This window comes from Platichthys flesus, chromosome 13, assembly GCF_949316205.1.
Source record: "Platichthys flesus chromosome 13, fPlaFle2.1, whole genome shotgun sequence".
NCBI lineage: Eukaryota > Metazoa > Chordata > Actinopteri > Pleuronectiformes > Pleuronectidae > Platichthys > Platichthys flesus.
In genome coordinates, this window is record NC_084957.1 from 15,809,492 (window position 1) to 15,828,259 (window position 18,768).

General features: G+C 40.3%; 2 protein-coding genes across 3 annotated transcripts; one reads left to right on the forward strand and one right to left on the reverse strand.

The window, feature by feature from the left end:
* Positions 1 to 1,667: 1,667 nt before the first annotated feature.
* On the reverse strand, positions 1,668 to 11,741 carry tmem182a (transmembrane protein 182a). 2 transcript variants are annotated; one of them, XM_062403467.1, is made up of 6 exons: positions 9,464 to 11,741; positions 7,727 to 7,850; positions 7,254 to 7,280; positions 6,362 to 6,460; positions 6,124 to 6,261; positions 1,668 to 5,362 (listed from the first exon to the last, which is right to left on the reverse strand). In XM_062403467.1, the coding sequence occupies exons 1-6, from the start codon at positions 9,620 to 9,622 to the stop codon at positions 5,136 to 5,138; spliced, it is 774 nt and encodes a 257-aa protein (XP_062259451.1). In that variant the 5' UTR covers positions 9,623 to 11,741; the 3' UTR covers positions 1,668 to 5,135. The 2 variants fall into 2 exon arrangements, with proteins under 2 accessions (XP_062259451.1, XP_062259452.1); XM_062403468.1 differs by lacking the exon at positions 7,254 to 7,280 and having other exon boundaries at positions 1,671 to 5,362; positions 9,464 to 10,230.
* Positions 11,742 to 12,817: 1,076 nt separating this feature from the next.
* On the forward strand, positions 12,818 to 18,577 carry mfsd9 (major facilitator superfamily domain containing 9). The gene is made up of 6 exons (XM_062403151.1): positions 12,818 to 13,147; positions 14,355 to 14,442; positions 15,317 to 15,360; positions 16,176 to 16,305; positions 16,624 to 16,833; positions 16,923 to 18,577. The coding sequence occupies exons 1-6, from the start codon at positions 13,061 to 13,063 to the stop codon at positions 17,786 to 17,788; spliced, it is 1,425 nt and encodes a 474-aa protein (XP_062259135.1). The 5' UTR covers positions 12,818 to 13,060; the 3' UTR covers positions 17,789 to 18,577.
* Positions 18,578 to 18,768: the final 191 nt, after the last annotated feature.

Consider the following 18,768-nt stretch of genomic DNA (forward strand, 5'->3'; position numbering starts at 1 on the left):
AGAATTAAAGAGTGAGAAAATTTGCGACAAGCGCGTGCTAACACATTTCGGATCCGGGAAATAAAAGAGCGGGACGCCACAACTGAAATTCACTTATCCATTTAACTTTATTTAACCATGACATACAGAGATGTTTTAAGTAAAAGTAAATAATTCAAAAATAAAGCAGCTAAAGCTCAAAGTGTTAATAACTTGCACTCTTGACTGATACGTCTCTTATTTGTGGATACATATTCATATATTTTTATGTGCCATTAAAGATGTATGAATATTCAGGAAGAGATGTGGTTGAAGAGTCCCAATCATCTCCTACACAGTTGCCCCGGCAGTTAAAAGAGAGCGGCTGAATGGAGTTTCACCGTGAGAGACATTAGCATGCCTTTGAAATGAGAGACCTTGAGTATGAACGAGGGCCATCCATACACACTTTGGAATGTAATTTATATGCACAAACCGGGGTGTGAGGCCAGAGGATATTAGAGGGGCCGAAAGGATCCTCTCTGCACAGGTACAGTTACCACCGGCCAACGGTGTTATAACCATTTTTCTGCTGCCAGAGCCTCTTCACACACCACTGAGCTCCTCTGAACTCATAGACTCCACTGAAACAATCTCTCTGCTGCGAAGGAAACACACGGGGTGTAAAGATAATTGGATGCCCCGCTTGTACTTCTTTATATTTCCTCAATGATACTGAAGGAACCCCTCATGAAGGGGATGTTTCAAGCTGAGCAAGAATAAAAGTGTTGATTTTCCACTGTTGGTTTGAAAAACCTGAGTTACTTTCTGTGCCGCTGCCACCGCTGACCTATGTGCTCCACTCACTGAATTATGCGCGGTGATTATACGACGTGGTCCTCTGAATTGTAAATTCTCACAATTATATGTCCCATTGTCTATTCATTATTTCAAAACGAATGGGAAATTATGTAAAACTATCTCCAAAGAGGAGAGCGGCGTGTAATATGACTTGCCATATTGTTCATGCAATTCAAATACTTTTGCTTTCTTTTTTCTCCGAGAGTTGAAAGTAGTCAGATTTAAATGTAGTCTGACTTGCATGTCTTGTGAGATAAGGACACGTTTGGAAGATAAGCTATGATAACTGCACTACGTGCCGTGAGGTGAGAGCACCGAGGCAAAGAGAGGCTTCCAATTTACTTCCCTCAAGGTTAAATATACAAGTGTTGACGGGGAGTCGAACTTATCTCCTGCTCTCCACCAGACGAGTGACAGACTTCAACATGTCCCGCACGAGTCTTGCTGCTGATGCCATCACACGAGCGACACATGTGCACATTCTGTACACTGATGGAGGCCAAAGTTACGTAGCTCTAATTCTCCAAACAGACCCGGATAGATTAGTTTTCCCTTTCAGACAAAAGGCATGGTTTATTAGTAACAGCACACACGTGGGCTTTTGATCAAACAACCAAAAATAAAAGTGGGAACAGTTCCCCCTTGTGTGTCCACGGCCCCTCGATAACAGCCCCCTCTGCTCTCTGCCCTTAAACAATCCTACTGTTGATCTTTCTACTGCTTCCTGTTTTAATAAGTTCTGTTGTGTTTCATATTGTGTTGTTCCGTTGTCTCCTGTTCTGCTCTGTTCTACTATTGTGAGTTATGGTCTATTTTGTTTTGATGTGTTTGGTTCTATTTCATTGGATTCTGACCTGTTTCTAGTAACTGTCGTCCGTGTGTAACACTTATTTCATTGTGTTCTGTACTTTATTCAGTTTGATTGTTTTCTATTCTTTTCTGCCCAGTTTTATTTTGTTCTGCTCCGAACTGCTCCAAAATTCTATGTCTACTCTTCTACTCTTTTCTGTTGTGCTTTATTCTGCTTTAGTGTGTTCTATTCTATTCTATTGTATTCTGGTATTTATTCTCTTCTTTCTTCTGTTCTGTTGGAACTGTGTTTTTTGGCTCACTAGACTGTCCTTCTTGTGTTTTAAGTGCAGTGTCTTGCAGTACCTTGCTCTGGTTTCACTATGTACAGACTATAGGTTGTGCAGGTAAAATGCTGCTTCCTGTCTGTCCTTCCTCCTTCTTCCTCCTCCTCCTCCTCCTCCTCCTCTGGAAGCGTTACCCTCTCATCCTCTATCTGCCCTCATCCGCGATTCTCCTCCTCACCTCCTGCTGCACACCATCCCTCTGCTGAGCACAGGTATTTGTTTAGGAATCTCTCGGTGGAAATTATACTCCATCTCCGGCGCTCCCTATCAACACACAATTATCATGGGCAATCATGCAGAACAGTGCTGAATTCAGCTGGGACTCCCACTCTGATGACATTACTGACTGCAAGGCCCGGGCTTCTCCTGGAGGTAGCTTCCTCCTCACCTGCATCAAAACTCACCCTCTCACACACATGCTCTTCCTCCACACACATGCTCATTTGGATATGGATGGAGAAATGATTAAACCTTTTTTCTTTCATCTTATTAGGATTTAATTTAAACCAGGAAGTCCACCAAGATAAGAAATCTGTTTTCCTCGGGGAGACCTTTCGTGAAAAGACCTGAAACAGGACAAATCCTGTGATCTTATCTTACAATTTATTAGCATCTGCCAACCTCTGTAGCCTCCTGGCTAGACCTGCAGTGGTTTCGAGCTCTGCTGAGGCCACTCCTCCCATGTGGACGGCAATGAGAATTTCAGAATTTGTGGAAGTGTGAATCTCCATCACAAGAGTCTACTATGGAGGCAAAGTCAATCTCACGCAGTAATCAATGCCTCACATTGTGTCACTCTCAAGCCGCAGATGCATTTCCCTATGTTTGATAAGTATATTATAAAGCCTGAGCGCTGATACAGACACATGAGAGTCCACACAGGGGTCCATTCAGATCCTGATCAAATGCTCCATTCATGAGTGAAATTACAGTCCGTCTGTCAGCCAAGGTGTGAATTCTTTCATCTACAGATCCCCCCTCTGAAGTTTTGATTAAATGCATAACGCCATATACCCTCCACAGAGACTCCAGATAAGCAAAATGGGATTTCTGCCTCTCAAGGTGCAAGTTGAAGTGTGGATCAAGTGAGGCAAGAGCGCCATCTGATGGTATTGTAGTGGAATCTTTTGGATTTGTCTAAGCCTTTGTTACAACAATCATATTTGTGCCTGCATGTTGACAAAAGAGAAGCAAAGGCATTTATTACACGTATTACATTGATTTGCCAATATCAGAGTTATGTTTGTTGTGTTGTGCTGATGAGAGCCCCTTCTCCAATAATCATAATGATGATTTTAGAAGCATGCAGCATTATCTTGGTCAAAATACCTGTATTAAACAATGAAAACCTATTTCCAATGTCTTATGTGAAAAATAATTATTTATTTACCAACCAAAGCGTATCTTCTCCATGTTTTCTTTGTCGGTAAACAAATCACCAAAGAAATGTTGCGTTATGTTTGTATCTCTAAACACACTATGCTATAACTCACCGCGAAAATGGACTGAGTGAAAAAAGCAACATAAAACAGTTACATACAAGCAACAGAAAAAAGTAATAACACAACGTACAGAAGTAATCAAATAATATTGGAGAGGAAGCAAATTGTACTTCTTAGTCTGATCAGATTTTATATTTATATAGTTCTTGAAGAAAATCCCATGTAAAGACCAAAAACAACAATATTTTGACCCATTAATATAATAATAGTAATAACAAATTAAGAAATAAAGAAATTAACTAATAATCATAATATAAAAATGATTATTATAATGATAATTATGATTACTAGTTAATTCCTTGGTGCCATCGAGCTCAACTTTTGTCTACAGATTATTAACAAACACAATATTGCACTTGATTACACGTTCCTTCATTACCATGAACCTGGGTTCTGTTAGTCATCAAACAGACTGTGTGTTTATTCTGCAGGTAAAAAATTGCTCTCAACAACTAAATGGTAAATATGTCATATAAATTATATTTACATAGAGCATCCAGTCTTATCAACATCTCAAAAAGTCCCCTTGACGCATTCATTGCAACTATTTTACTATCACACATCATTCATACAGAGCTGTCAGGAACTATTTGTGATGCAGAAATCAAACCGTGACTTTCTGATTATTAAACAACCATCTCAACATGAAAGTATCTACCTCTATCTGTTATTTGGAGTTGAGTACAAACGGATTAAGATGTGGAGGTTGGAGAACATAATAAGAGTCGTTCACATTATTTGATTTGGGCTTTTCATGGAATTTGTTGACAAAAAACTACCATCGGCCTCATCAAAACTGAAGAGAGAAAAGTTTGCTCTTTCTAAAAACGCAAACTTCTTACTGCATAAATAATGATCATACCACCTCATTAGCATTCTGTTATGCTCATTGTTTTATTTATTGATACTGTACAGAGCAAAAATATATTTTATAATAAGTTGTTTAAACAGGGAAGATTTTTGCGTGCCATCAAAATATTTTCTAAATAACACAATATCTCCTCATCAACATTAAATTTCATGTATTTTTGCATTATAAAAATAAGCACTTATAAGCCTCATAACCATCAACACAAAGGATTAACATTTTGTGTTATACACCTCAGATACTTGTACTGTATGCGTGTCTATAACCCACAGATAGCACAGAACTATGTGTAACCCACAGAGCAAAATAGGTTTGGCCCAGACTTGGCCCATATCCAGCCTACATGCTGCATGGAATGATAGCACATCGGCGGTTCACTCCATTTTGCCAGATCTGGGCCACAAGTTAGACATAGCAATGACAAAGGTGCCAAAGGTGGCCACAATGTTATTTCCCACATAAGCCACTTTAGGCTCACATCCCATTTGTTCAGACCACAAGAGGGCCTGAAGTGCTGTATCATTGCCTGAAGTGGCCCACATCTGTAGGCTATCTGGGAAATAAGCTCAGTTGAATGTAGCTCACTGCAGGGGGGGATTATAATGATATTTCTGTTCTCAAAAATACTTGAGCAATATTTTTGTCATGGAACAAAATGTCCAAACTTGTCAGATTATTGACGCCACAAAGCTGTGATCTATCCATAGGCTCATGCAGCAGAAAATAGTAAAGATATTCGGGTTTAACAAAAGAAAAGAAAGAAAAGAAAAAACCCTGAAAACATCTTCAGACCCTATAGTAGGGTTAAAGTCAGTGACACTCAAGCTTGATGGAATTGCCGATGAGGAGGAAAAGAAGGCCAGACAGGAGGCAGAAGAAGATGCCGATGGGGGCAAACATGAAGGACAGACCGTAGCTAATGGAGAGCTGGAAGTTTGGACACAGCGTCGAGCGCTGGTGGTCGATGTAGACCTCCACTACATCCAGCACCTGCAGCCACAGTACGTACATCACAACCACACACAGCAGGAAAATACCTGGAGCAGAGAAAAACAATACAGACAGATATGTAATGACTGAAACTCACTCATATACATGTGTACATATGTATACACACTAACCTGTAGATCAGGGGACAAAAACAAATATTTTTAACCAGTGTTATTCAGATGCACATCATGACACCCAACATAAAGGATATTATTTCACATGTCACCGAAGCAGGTTTCAAGGAATTTGTGAATTAATGCATTTTTTCTAAACTTTTCATATCGTATATAAAATGTATGTATTCCTAAACAAAGTGTTTCGTTATAGGAGCTGCCATCAGACTTATCATCTGTTCCTTCCCAGATGGTAAAATATATAGCTTTACAATAAACTCATAGATTCAAGTAAGAACAACTGAGACAATGTTATCGGACCTGTGTTTACCACTGTGCTTGCCACCAAGAAGATCAGCCACTCTCATCAAACAACTAAATATACGTTTCTTTCTTCATCGGCAAGTCAAAGTCCAGCATAAAAAATCAAACCTAAATTGAAGTACATTATTATTATTATTTTTATAAATAAGGTCACTCTAAAGAAAATATCTTAGTTTGTTTGATACCATTCTTTTATACTGACGTTTTATAATTTAATAGATTTTTAAGCACAATTTTCCTATTATTGCTCAAGGTGTACCCAGTTTTAAAGGGAACGTAATACAATAGTAGTGACAGTAAAAGTACTTTCAAATAAATGTATAGTGCGAGTAGCATAAAACAAGAAGGATTTAAAAATGTCAAAGTCTCACCTGATGTCAGGAAGAGGCTGCCTCCTGCTTTGTAGAGGCGGTTGCTGGCAAACGGAGCAGCACAGATGATGACGAACCCACCGAGCACCACAGCTGCCACGCCAATGAGCATGAAGATGCTCCAGAAGCCTCTGTAGACTGGGAAAACAAGAATATTCAGCCAGCTGCACAAGAGCAACTTTCAGAGGATCACAGTCTTAACTTTGTACAAAGAGGCGAATGCAAGAATAACACTTACTTATGGCAGAATCGTACTCTGTGGCATTGTGGGTCTGATGAGACACAGGGAACGGGAAGAGGTAGGCGTGCATGCACACTTTGGATTGTGGCTGATTTGCTGGAGATGGAAAGAATAAATCAACAAAGAAAATGAAAAGCAATTTTTCTGGTAGAGGAGATCCCAGTTATTCCCTACAGATATGTCTGATGTGACAGAAAAAAAACAAATAAACAACAGCCATTTCTAAAAGAAAATTAGAATTAGCATTTATTTCACTTCATTTGTCACTTTCTCTGATCATTCTAAACTTTGTCTGCAATCATGTTTACCTCTAGTTTTCCTGGATAAGGATGCAGCTATATATATATATATATATATATATATATATATATATAATATATGCTATATGGAGAAATGGAACGTTAGCATTACTGTGCACTTTTCCTCCAATGTTTTTAATATTCCTCCTCCCTCTCTCTCTTTTCTTCCACCATGTGAAATTCAAAGAACCTCACAAGGTCCTCTCAGCGCCCGTGGGTGTTTCTGACAATGGACCACCAGTCAAAGTCCCCCATTAGAAACTGGAGGACACGCAATCATCTGACAAGCGACCACAATAACATCACATGGCACTTTTCTTTTTAAAAAAGTCACATGGGAGTGTTTCTACAACTGTGTCACCAAAACAATTTATATATACAGAGAGAGAGAAGCAACCAATCAGAAGCTGATGATTGATTCCACAGCAGGGTCGTAGTGACGCAGCGTGACTGTGTGGAGGAGTAATATTGGAGGAGAACGGGTCCCTGCACTCACCAATCATCAGCTTCAGAAGAGAGCATGATAAAGAGAAATCAGGAATTAACTGATGACGTGTTTCAGGAATCTGCTATGAAAAGTGATGTTTTACCTGGGTTTAGGGTCTCAGAGACACCAGCTGTAAAATATAAAAATACAATGGATGTTCATATGCTCTGTACTGGTAATTAACAGCACCTTTAACACAGCAGTGTCCCTTCCCAGTCCCAAATTTCAGTAAATCCAAAGTAGGACTAACAGGAGAGTTGGCCCAGAAGTTGAATTCTGTCTTCGGAAGTTACCTTTTTTTTAAACTATTCAAAAAAAGAGGAATATACAGTATATCTGTACATACATAACATAAAGATGGAATAGGTTTGTATACTATAATATTTAATAATAATAAATAATTACAAAAACCCTTTTATATAGCACCTTTAAAAACACAGTTACAAGCTGTTATTTTTTGAAAATGTTTGACAGCAATACTTTTTCTCTATTTTGGTTTTAATAAGATCAGAAGGATATAAACTAAATATAGCAAATATATTTAACTATTGTAACTAAGTCATGGGTCCCACTTACTGAACCAGAGTTTCCAGAGCAGGTCGTCATCTTCCATGTTGCCTCCAAAGGAACACTTCCAGAAGAAGCCCTCATGATACAGAGTTACATCCTTATGATCCTCCTGCACCAACACATCTCCATGCTGGGAGAAGGGGGAAATAAATATTTACACATGAATATTTGTGAATGCACTGCACTTCAATCTGTCGGTGTAATTCTGCCGTCTCTGGATCTTCTGAGGCAGGTGGTGTCACAGTGGGAAGGAGCAGCTGCTGATCCAGGTCAAAAGGTGGAGCTGAGCAAGCACCTCTGACCTTGGTCTGGTTCGGCTCGGCGCTCCATGTGCGTGTGTGCAGGTAGAGGATGTACCCGCTCAGGAAACCCTCATCATGGGTGGTCCCTCTTTTTGCACGAGAGCAGAAACACACGTCCTAAAGTGACTCTTTCATCATCCATAACAAACCTCTCAGATAAATGTTATACTGTGATGTAAATTAGCCTAAGTCAAGGTTAGCACAGGGCGTGTTTGACTTTGAAGACCTTGTTGAACAATTGCACTGTTGTAGTTTTTTGTATTATGCTTTAGGCTTTATATAAATATAATATTTTGATTCATCTTATTTTCTGTGTCTGTAAAACTCAGTATTCATTAGACTGCTTTTGATCAGTCTCACATTTCTATTTTGAACAATGGGTGTAGATCTTTTCTCCCAGATGAAGACAGTACCCAAACCTATAACAAGTCTGCGAGTTGTTACGAAGCGGTGTCCCCGGATGGCCTGATTTATGTTTTCACTCCCTCTCTAAAGATGCGTCCAGTTGATGCTTAAGAACATTGGCTCCCAACCTATAGGGAGTCAGGACTTCCCCACAACAAGAATGTGTTTGGACAGAATCCAAATGCACATCTTTTCTGCAGGCTAATATTAACCATTATACCAATCATGTGACCATCATATCAAACACCCGGAAATTGGGTCTCCTCAGAGGAATCAAATAAGCTGTGGAGCGTCACTAACCTATGTTTGCCAACAAACTTACTGAATGGTCCAAAGAATGAATCTCACTGTATTTTGACTTGATCCTGTACATTTTTAAACAATTATAACAATTAAGCTCGATTCATAATACTTTATCATTGATTAAACTGAAGTCACGTTGCTTTACTATGTAGTGTACAAACCCAGGCCCACTTTAGTTTTATTGTGATGGTATCATGTCTCAGTTCAAGTATCATCTGTACTCACGATGAAGAGCCAAGTATGTTCTAGTCAGTGATATTTAATACTATCATACCATATATATACATATAATAGTATCATACCAGTGGGAGTACTGGTATTTGTATTTCTATCATCGAGCCTCATGGTACAAGCTATGTCTAACCCGCTGCATAGCTGCACACACAGTACATTAAACAGTGTCTGATTACAGGATACATCCCAGCACGGATGCCTCGACCCTCAGCAGTTTATTGAGAATGATTGAAGCAACTGATCCCAATCTGTGACATAGGACAAGCAGCTTTCATTTTAGTTTAAAGGTCAAAATGTAACTTTTAAGAAAGTAAATAAAGCTGAAATACTTCAAAACAAAGGAACTACTAAGCTTGATTTGGCCTGTGGTCTTACAGCAACTGAACTTATTTCAGTTCCACAAGTGACTAGCATGAAAACTGTTCTGCCTAAAAACACATGATAAGAAACATACAGAGAAGGTTAAATAAGTGATTTCTGACTATCTTCAGACACCCACCTCTATGGTCACACCACCAGGCCCCACCGTGCCCTCAGGATATGGGTGGCAGCTCTCTGAGGCAAGCAGCCAGTAATCAGTTCCAAAAGAGAGGAGGATGAAAACGGCTGCCAACGCCCCGAAGAGGCCTGCAAAAAACAACGCCACGCTTAGCTTCATGGTCCAGGATTGACCAGCCACTCGACGACTTGAGGCCCACACTCGGTCTGACTTTCTGCTCTGGTTACAGTGAGCGCATGTGACAAGCAGAGGCAGAAACAGACACTCCTCTTGCACTGTGGCATCCACTGAGAAAGATAGGCTGGTGGGGTCACAGGATCTTGACTCCTCTCCTGTCCCGCCTGTCTGTGTTATGGGAGGACAAGGTTGTGCACAACCTCTGCACTGGACCGTCCTCTGGGGTCTGCAGCCACACCACCCGGGGCTATTTTGGGGGTCTGATTGAGGGCGACTGTTTTGCTCCAGGGTTGGGCTGAGCGTGTGAAGGGGATCATCACAGAAATAACCGGTGGCAACTGGACACCCGGCATCTGTACGGGAATGTCAAGCCAGGGTGAGACTCAACGGACAGAAACGAGGTGTAGCCCTACCCAGAGCTTCTGCCCCACCAGCACAACATGCTAGTAAACAGACACACACACAATGTATAATTTCCCCCGCAGCTGGGGGTGAGGTCATTTGGTGTAAATGCTCCTTTTCATCAGCTCTGCATGAATTCTGGTTGTGTCAGATGCCCGGAAGACTATAATAATTATCAAAATGAGTTTTTATAAACTCTTAAACTACATTAAAAAAACACCAGTATAAACATTTCAAGTGATTTTACAGATACGCAACATAAATTTCACGAAACAAAAAAACGAAAATTAAACAATGAATACATTTAGATACAGATCACAAAGCCACAAGCTTACTGTAAATGAATGAGTGTAAAAAGTTGTTATTGCCAATGACATTTTTATGGTCTTCACAAACAGACCATAATCTACAATTATTTATTAGTGCAGCACTCATAATTCATTTACTGGTCATCACATGTGCCATACTAAAAACTGAAAGGTATTTACCGTATCTAAAGTCATGGTTGCAACTTTAAGGAATGTTCATTTTAATTGACTTACGTACTGCAGCATCTGTTTCAGCCTTTAAAATACAACTGAAACCCAGACTATTCAAATTAATAATTGTCCCAGCTTGTATATTATAGTTTAGAAACCATGCATTTTTGTTGTCCTTCTGTTTGCATGTTTTTTCCACTCTCTTTTACTACATATATCTATTATTTATTGGTGTTATATGGTGTTATTTTATTTATGAGAGCCACTTTGGGACTTTGCTCCGGGAGATAGTCTTTATCAAATAAACCTTATTTATATTATCCAATGGGCTGGACTTCAAAATAAAAATAAATTGATCAATTTCATAAAATAATCTCCAATTAGGCCTGACTTAAAAAGTGAATACAACTAAAAGTGAAAACTAAACAGAAAGGGCTCTTTTAAATATTTTCTGATCCATTAAACCTGTATCTTATTCTGGTGACAGTTCAATTATTTAATAAAGAAAAGTACACACAGGATTTAATACTTATTTTGGTGTAAGTATATGTCAAGGTGAGCTGGTGAAAACTCTGGTTTATTAGCATCCAATGGGAACATTTAGCAGTGAAGCTAAATGTAGACGCTGGCCAATTTACACACTGATGTGACCCAGGCCTCTGTGTGTGTGTGTGTGTGTGTGGGTGTGTGACCTGACCATGTGACAACAGTTTGAGTTTCACTTTGATTAATGGACTCAGTGAGCATCATTTCAAATCCACTGCGCTACTTTCACTTTTCGCTTTGTAACGACCCCTGACCTTTTTCCTGTCACCTGCTTCTGTCTGTCTGCATTTCAGGTATGTCAGTTGGCGGGGGGAGTAGTCAGCCTGCCAACAGGTAACACCTGTTTTCATAGGGTTTGGTTTTGGCAGGCGTCTCTCTCTCTCTCTCTCTCTCTCTCTCTCTCTCTCTCTCTAAGATAAACTAAGATAAATTAATCCTTTATCAGTTCTAATATGGGGAAGTTTGCAATATTACAGCAGCAAGAGTCAAAAATAGGCATCAGTAAGTAAAACTAAGTAACATTCAATACTTAGGTGCAAAGATAATTATTCTTAAGTGTAAGTGAATATAAAGAATCTAGAAAAATATAAATGGAGTAAAAACTAATATAAAGAGTGTACAGATAAGAGAAAATATGTAAATATTTGTACAGTTTTGTTGTAATAAAGACACTGATACAATGTGTATCTGCTGAGTTCCTTTTTGGACATCTTTCAACACATTTATGACTGATATGTTCACTTTTCATGTATTTAGAAATGTATAAACTGCATGTCAGTTCAAGAAATGAAACAGCCATCTAACTATGTGGCGACATAACAACAATAATGTGTAACTTCATGAATTGTTGGATCCTTGTGCTAAAGTGATTTCGAAGCTCATAGAAATATACTGATATTTAAGCAATGCTGCCATTAGGATGCAAACAAGCCTCACACTGAATAAATTTGAGTGAGCTGTTTGTTATGTTTTGGACACCGTTTGTCCAGCAGAGGGCGACAGACTGACTCTTTTCAGGCATAAATAGTTTTAGGTTTTTGAAAAGTATGGATGTGTGATGTACAATTTTCATTTGGTTGTTTGTTTTGTTTCAATTTGTTTAATTCATTAAGCTTTATCATGGCAGTGAGCATGACGTTAATGTTTTATTTGTCTTGTTCTTGGTCAATTATACAGCTATAACAAAAATGTGATGGAAATACATGTATCAAATAAAACCAGTAAATAAGTGACGAGAAGTTTCATTATCAATATCTGCAGATCTCCAGATCAATCCACTGGATAGATTGCTGTCAGGGACGTTAAACTGATCAGGTGAAAGCCACTTGTTTGTTTGCTTTTCTTACAAATCTTAACATTTCCATTTTGATTTTGATTTTACTTCTGACAGACATGATACAATTATTTTTTTTACTTGAAACTTACGAACAAATAATACAAAAAAACGAGGGTCATTATCCACAAATTAAATTACATAAAATAACAATCATAATTAAAATAATAATAGAAAATGAATAAATAAATAAAATATAAGTTGAAAAAGAAAATACTACTAATTTTTTTTTTTTTTTATTATTTCCACTCGAGGTCTTCATGTATCATTAAATCTTCATAATCTCTGAATAGAGACCATTCCCCTCCATTGAACATGCTTACTTTTCGTCATGGACGACAACATCCGGGATTGGAAGTCGGAAGGAACCATCTATGGTAGCAGCCGTGGGGGGAGTCAGATCGAGCAACCCGACAATTCAACCCGGGAGACAGAGGAATCGCGACCTGTACAGTTCTGATTATGGACGGAGTCGTGTTTTACACTTGTTTTTAAAACCTACCAACGTTTACACCGGGCGTATCCGAGCAGTTGGCCCCGAGCAGGCCGCTCTCCCCTGCCCGTGAGACCCCCGCCGGCCGGGACGGAGACGCGTTGGTTGAGTGGAGCGGAAGAGCCGCTGCTCTCCGGCTGCAGCTGCCGCACCGTCACAGCTGGAGGATGAGCGACCTGAGATGTAGTTCCTCATGTCTCACATCCGCAGGAACGACGAGGATCCAACGATGCATCTGTGTGGTGGGCTTCCTGGTGAGTAGCTCTCTGCTGGCTCAGCGCCGCAGCGTCCTGCTCTCACGAGTTCCACGTGAATAGAATAAATACTTCACGCGCTCAGAGAAGTGTGGGCAGGTTACATGGTGTCTACATTAGAATTAGAATCTGACCCTAAAAACTGTTTTAAATGATCATAATAAAGCCAATGTTAAGAGTACTTTTCATATGCAAATAATAATAGTTGGAGAAAAGAGGATGGTGATTTGGTCTCAGGGGCTTTTTAAAATATTGAATATGATATCTAATATAATATGTCATTTTCTAAACGTGTTCACTGTTTGTTGTAGAAACTGATCTATATCTGTCAACATCACTTGCAGATATATTATGAAAAAGGTAAAATATGTTTGTAAATTGTGTTAAAATAGTCTCCTGCAGAGCTTCTGTTAAAGGATTATTACACATTCTTTGTGTTCTTTTAAATTAGAAAAATATGAGGAAACTATCTAAGTATGTGGCCAGTAAAATAAAGGGAACTCAGAATAGAAGATTCTTGACATATAGACAAAATTTATACAAGTTACATACTGTTAAATCAAAATTAATGTATGTTATTTACACACAGCTTTTGTTTGTTTGGTTATTTTGAATTGTTTCTTTGGGTGCAGCACGAGGACGACGTATAGAACATGGCAGGTTGTTTTGACACCTGAGTGTTTTGAGGTGTGCTTCTTCCAAGCCTCACAGTCAGAAAATGACAGAGGACTATAGTCCCTACTTGAACTGAGGACAGGATCCCCATGATAAAAGTTATTATAATAAATCAGCAGTTCTACATATTTATATGATGGTGAGAATCCAAGTCATTTTTCATATATAACTTCCCCTTCAGTCTGTGTGGTTGAGTTAAACGTGACTAAGAGATCCAGGGCAGCTAACATTAATGCAAAAGAGCGGACGGAAAATGTCGGGACTGCTACTGAAAGTTAAGCAATTAGTGTAATAGGATGGTAACTGGTGGGACACTGTATGAAATGCTGTGTGACTTCAATCAGGAGTTTGGCAGGAGCTGCTTTGAGCAAAGCAGATAAACAGGATGAGCATTGGCTTTGTGGGGCTTTGTCCAGACTCTCTGTGATGAGTAGTCTGGCTGGTTTTATATTGTCTTTGGGTTTTTCAGGTTTCTGGTGTTTATCTAGTGTCATTCTCTCTCCTTCGCCTTCGCCTCCTCACTTTCTTTCAGGACTTGTTTGGGGTGAGCATGATCATCCCGCTGCTGAGCCATCACGTGAAGGCTCTTGGAGCCGGTCCCACTGTGGCCGGTATTGTAGGTAAGGTGTGCCTATTAAACACAAGTATTTTATACAGCTTCTATAGCAGCAGATGGAGGCTCCTTGGTTGTATAGTAATAATGAATGCACAAACCTGTAGCAGCCTGAAATACAAGTTTTACAACAAAATAATGATCTGCTCTCCAGTTTTTAAGAGATGCCACAAAGACACCTCACTGTTAACAATACATTTCTTAATAAAAGAAACAAATAACTAATTAATTAATGAACAGAATACAGAAAAAACACAGGCAATTAGAGGAACAGTGTGAGTTGCACAGGACAAAACAGAAGTGTGGAGAATGATTGTGGTTGTGTTTCCTCAATTTGCCTGTGCTTTTGTCCATTTGCATCTTCAAGTTGCAGTGTGAGAGATGAGTTCTAAGGATCACCGTACATTAACAGTCAGTGGGACACGAAACAAGAAGAGAACAGGAAACTGTCATTCATATATTAAATATAATTTATGGGCGGGTTTGACCATATACTATTTACATTAAGATGGATGACATGACTTCTCCCAAGAAAGTGAACCCAAAGCATCTTGTCTTCCACCTGGTGGCTGGCTGCAGCATAGGTCTTAAACCTTGCCTCCTCCGCGTTGGTGGATGTGGATTTGTTTTTTAAAAGATGCCTTCTGTTATTTTAGGTAGTTCTTATCACACTGATGAATGTTCATTTGTTAATTTTTCTGATACGTAATGTTTTTCTGATAGTTTAGTTAGTTTCTTTATTCACAGTCTATGGGTCTGACTTGTTGTATAAACAGTTCATTCTGAATGTCGTAGTGTTATAATTTTACAATAGCATAATCACTTAAGTCTCAGATGATATAAAGACATGATGCTCTGTAACAAATCTGAAACTTTTGCAGTGTCTACATATGGGATCTTACAGTTCTTCTCAAGCACAATAGTTGTAAGTATTGACTTGGTTTCCCTCTTTCCGTCTTTGTCTCTAAGCGTCTGTCCAGTCTCTGCTGCTTGACAAGGCATGCTCACAGCCAGTGGCCAAAATGGCGGCATTCAATGTCATCTCTGGTATTTCCTGAAAACAATAAACACTGGTCCTTTAAGACAGTTGCGGTCACACATTATATCCAGTTAATCTACGTGTTCACACTCACGCAGGCTCAAGACACCTCCGGACACTGGGAAGACTTAACACGCAGCACGTTGCCCTGAACACTGTTAGGAAGTTACTCAAACATGCACAACACTCTGCGACGAGCGAGGCATCTGATGCAAGAGTCTCAGCCCTCCATGTCTCTCTGCTGCCGCCCACAGCTACTGAAAATTGGTTTAATTCTCGGGGGTCATGCGACAAATTAAACGGATAAGGAGTCATCTGTCGATTCCCTTGTGCAGAGCAACTGAATCCAAATAAATGTACAGATACAGGAAGAGCTAGCGCTCTATGATAAGCCCACCCTGTTACGTACAGAACACAGTAAACTCAATTGGTCCTAATTCTATTATTTCATCAGATGGGTGTGTATGTGAGTGTGAGAGCTAAAGAGGGGGCGATAATCCAATAAAGGCTTGTATAACATCCGTGGCTGATCGGTTCTGGCGGATCTTTAAATGTCAGGCTCCAAATAAATGTATTTGTTATGTCATCGGTCAAATTTGCACTTTTCTCCAGGTGGATGTAGAAAATATCTGTAGCATCTACTCTGAAAGTCTTGAAAAGAATTTGGTTCAGTTTGTGGTTGTGTGTCCTTCACCTGGCAGGGCAGCTGGAGTGACGTGGTGGGACGGAGGTACTCTCTGCTCACCTGTCTGCTGCTGAGTGCTCTGGGCTACGGCCTGCTGGGGATGTCCACCAGCATCCCTTTGTTCGTCCTCGCAAGGATTCCTGTGGGTGAGTGGGACCGCTGTCCGCAAGCATGTGGCTACTTCAAGGCTCATACAAGCTGCAATAATTCAAATGACATATGTTATGATACCATTTTTGATACCATTACTATTATTGGCTGAGTCCTGATTCAATACCAGTGCATTAAATAAAATAATATTTGTGACGTATTTTAACAGCTTTTGCTACTAAGCCTGTAGGGAAGTGCTAATTGCCATCATTGTTGTTAGAAAAAGTACAAGAATAAATAAATCCATGAATACACAACAATTGCTTCCTTAAAAATTCAGCTTCTAATCCCCTTCCTCATGTTGTTTGTCTCAGGACTGTTCAAGCACTCCCTGTCAATCTGCAGAGCCCTGCTCTCTGACCTGGTGTCTGAGTCAGAGCGCCCTCTGGTGATGGGACACTTCAATGCAGCCTCCAGTGTCGGCTTCATCCTGGGACCCATGGTGGGCGGCTACCTCACCGAGCATGAAGGGGGCTTCTATACCTCCTCCTTTACTTGTGCAGCCATCTTCCTCATGAATGCGGGTGGGTTGAAAGTGGCGAGAAATCCCTGATTTAAATATAAAGGGGAGAAATTAAAAATATTATCTGACCAAATGTGTTTATCGCTCCAGGACTGGTCTGGATGCTGCCGTGGAACGACACACTAGTTCACCGTAACACAAACTCCAGCAATGACCCGAGTAAACGTTGTCATGACAACCACTGTTTGGAGACTGTGCAGAATGGTTCTCATGCAAATAGACACCAGACGTTGCCGGCAGGAGACGCTCAGCCAGGCCCTGCAGCTCCAGGCAAGCACCAAGGTGGTCTCCGGTGGAGCGAGGTGTCTCTGCTGCAGCCTGTTTGGAGACAGCTGTCGTCAGTGGGCTCCAGGATAAAAATGGTCGCCTCTTCTGACATGTGGGATCTCTTTCTGGTGCGTCTTCTGATGGGCATAGCGATCATGCTTTACTACAGTAACTTCTCTCTGGCCATGGAGGAGCGTTTCTCGCTCAAACCAAAGATGACGGGTTATCTGATCAGCTACAGCAGCACCTTGGGGGCCTTGGCTGGGTTCCTGGTGGGGCCTGTCACGCAGCTCTACAAGAACAACATGGCCGCTATGCTGCTTCACTCCACGATGCTCACCTGCTCACTTATCTTCCTCTATTCTGCCGCGCCCAACGTTTGGCAGGTGGTTCTTTCCTCCACCTTCTTCGCCATTTCCACCTCCATTGGACGGACGTGTATCACAGACATGGAGCTGCAGAGGGGAGGGGTCCAGGCCAGCGGGACTCTGATTGGCGCGGGGCAGTCGGTTACAGCTGTCGGTCGCGTCTTGGCTCCCCTCCTTTCGGGTCTCGCTCAGGAGTTCAGCCCCTGTGGTCCCCCGAGTCTGGGAGTGGTCCTGGCTCTAGCAGCTGTAGGTTTACTGCTTATCAGGATCCCTGAGTGGGACGGGAGAGGAATGATCAAAACAGCCAAACTGAGTAACTGAATAAATAATGACGAAAGTATGACCAAAAAAAGGCACATTCCCTTCAAAGAAGTGCAGTTATTTTTGAAAGGCCAGTTGTGAAGGACTAGAAGTGGGATCAATGTGTCCCACTCAAGGTTTTCTGGGTCAAAGTGGTTCGTCACCACCAGCAGTGCAGTCCTTCTTTAGGGAGAAAGGATTCACGATTCAAGAGGCCTGAAAATGTTATCTGCTTCGATCAGACAGAAACATACTATATGTTTGTAACCACTACTTTGTCCAAAATCCCTCGAGTTTGTAGGTCTGCTGATGAAACACCAAATACCTAAAGATCTTTGACTTTTTAACCAAATCATACAAACTCGTAAATATCCAGCCTGATTATTTTTCACCAAGATTAATGGAAATCCTTCCAGCAATCCTGCTAACAAACAAATAAACAATCACAGACTCCCGGTGGAGGTTAACAACATGATAGATCACTTTGTTGTACTTTAGGAGTCGGCAAGTTGGTTTTACACATTTTACCTCCTTCTTCGAATGCACTGCAACTTAAATGGTTCCCATGGTGGTATATGAACAAATGTTTGTTCTAGTCTTTGACTTTTGAATTTCAGTTATGGAGATTTGTATCTTTATCGTAGGAATGGACATGTGAAGAACTAAGTTCAGTTTCAACTCAGGTAAAGGCACCACTATACTATAAGAAGAAAAATGGTGTAAGCTCATGTTGTAAAGAAGACACAAAATCTTGTAAGAACAAACCAGATTCAAGCCAAAAAAAAGTCAATGAATAAAATGTGTTTTCTATGTTTGAGTCAATTATGTTTTGAATTCTACATGAAACATAAAAGAAGATATATTGTCCTTTTTCCGTTTCTTTCATCACTGTTATATCGTAATTTGTGGGTAACAGGTCTGGAAAGTTAAACAGCGCAAAGTCTGCAGTAAAGGGAGAAAACACAGCTCCTGAAACACTTCGTCAGTAGTGCGACCGCGCC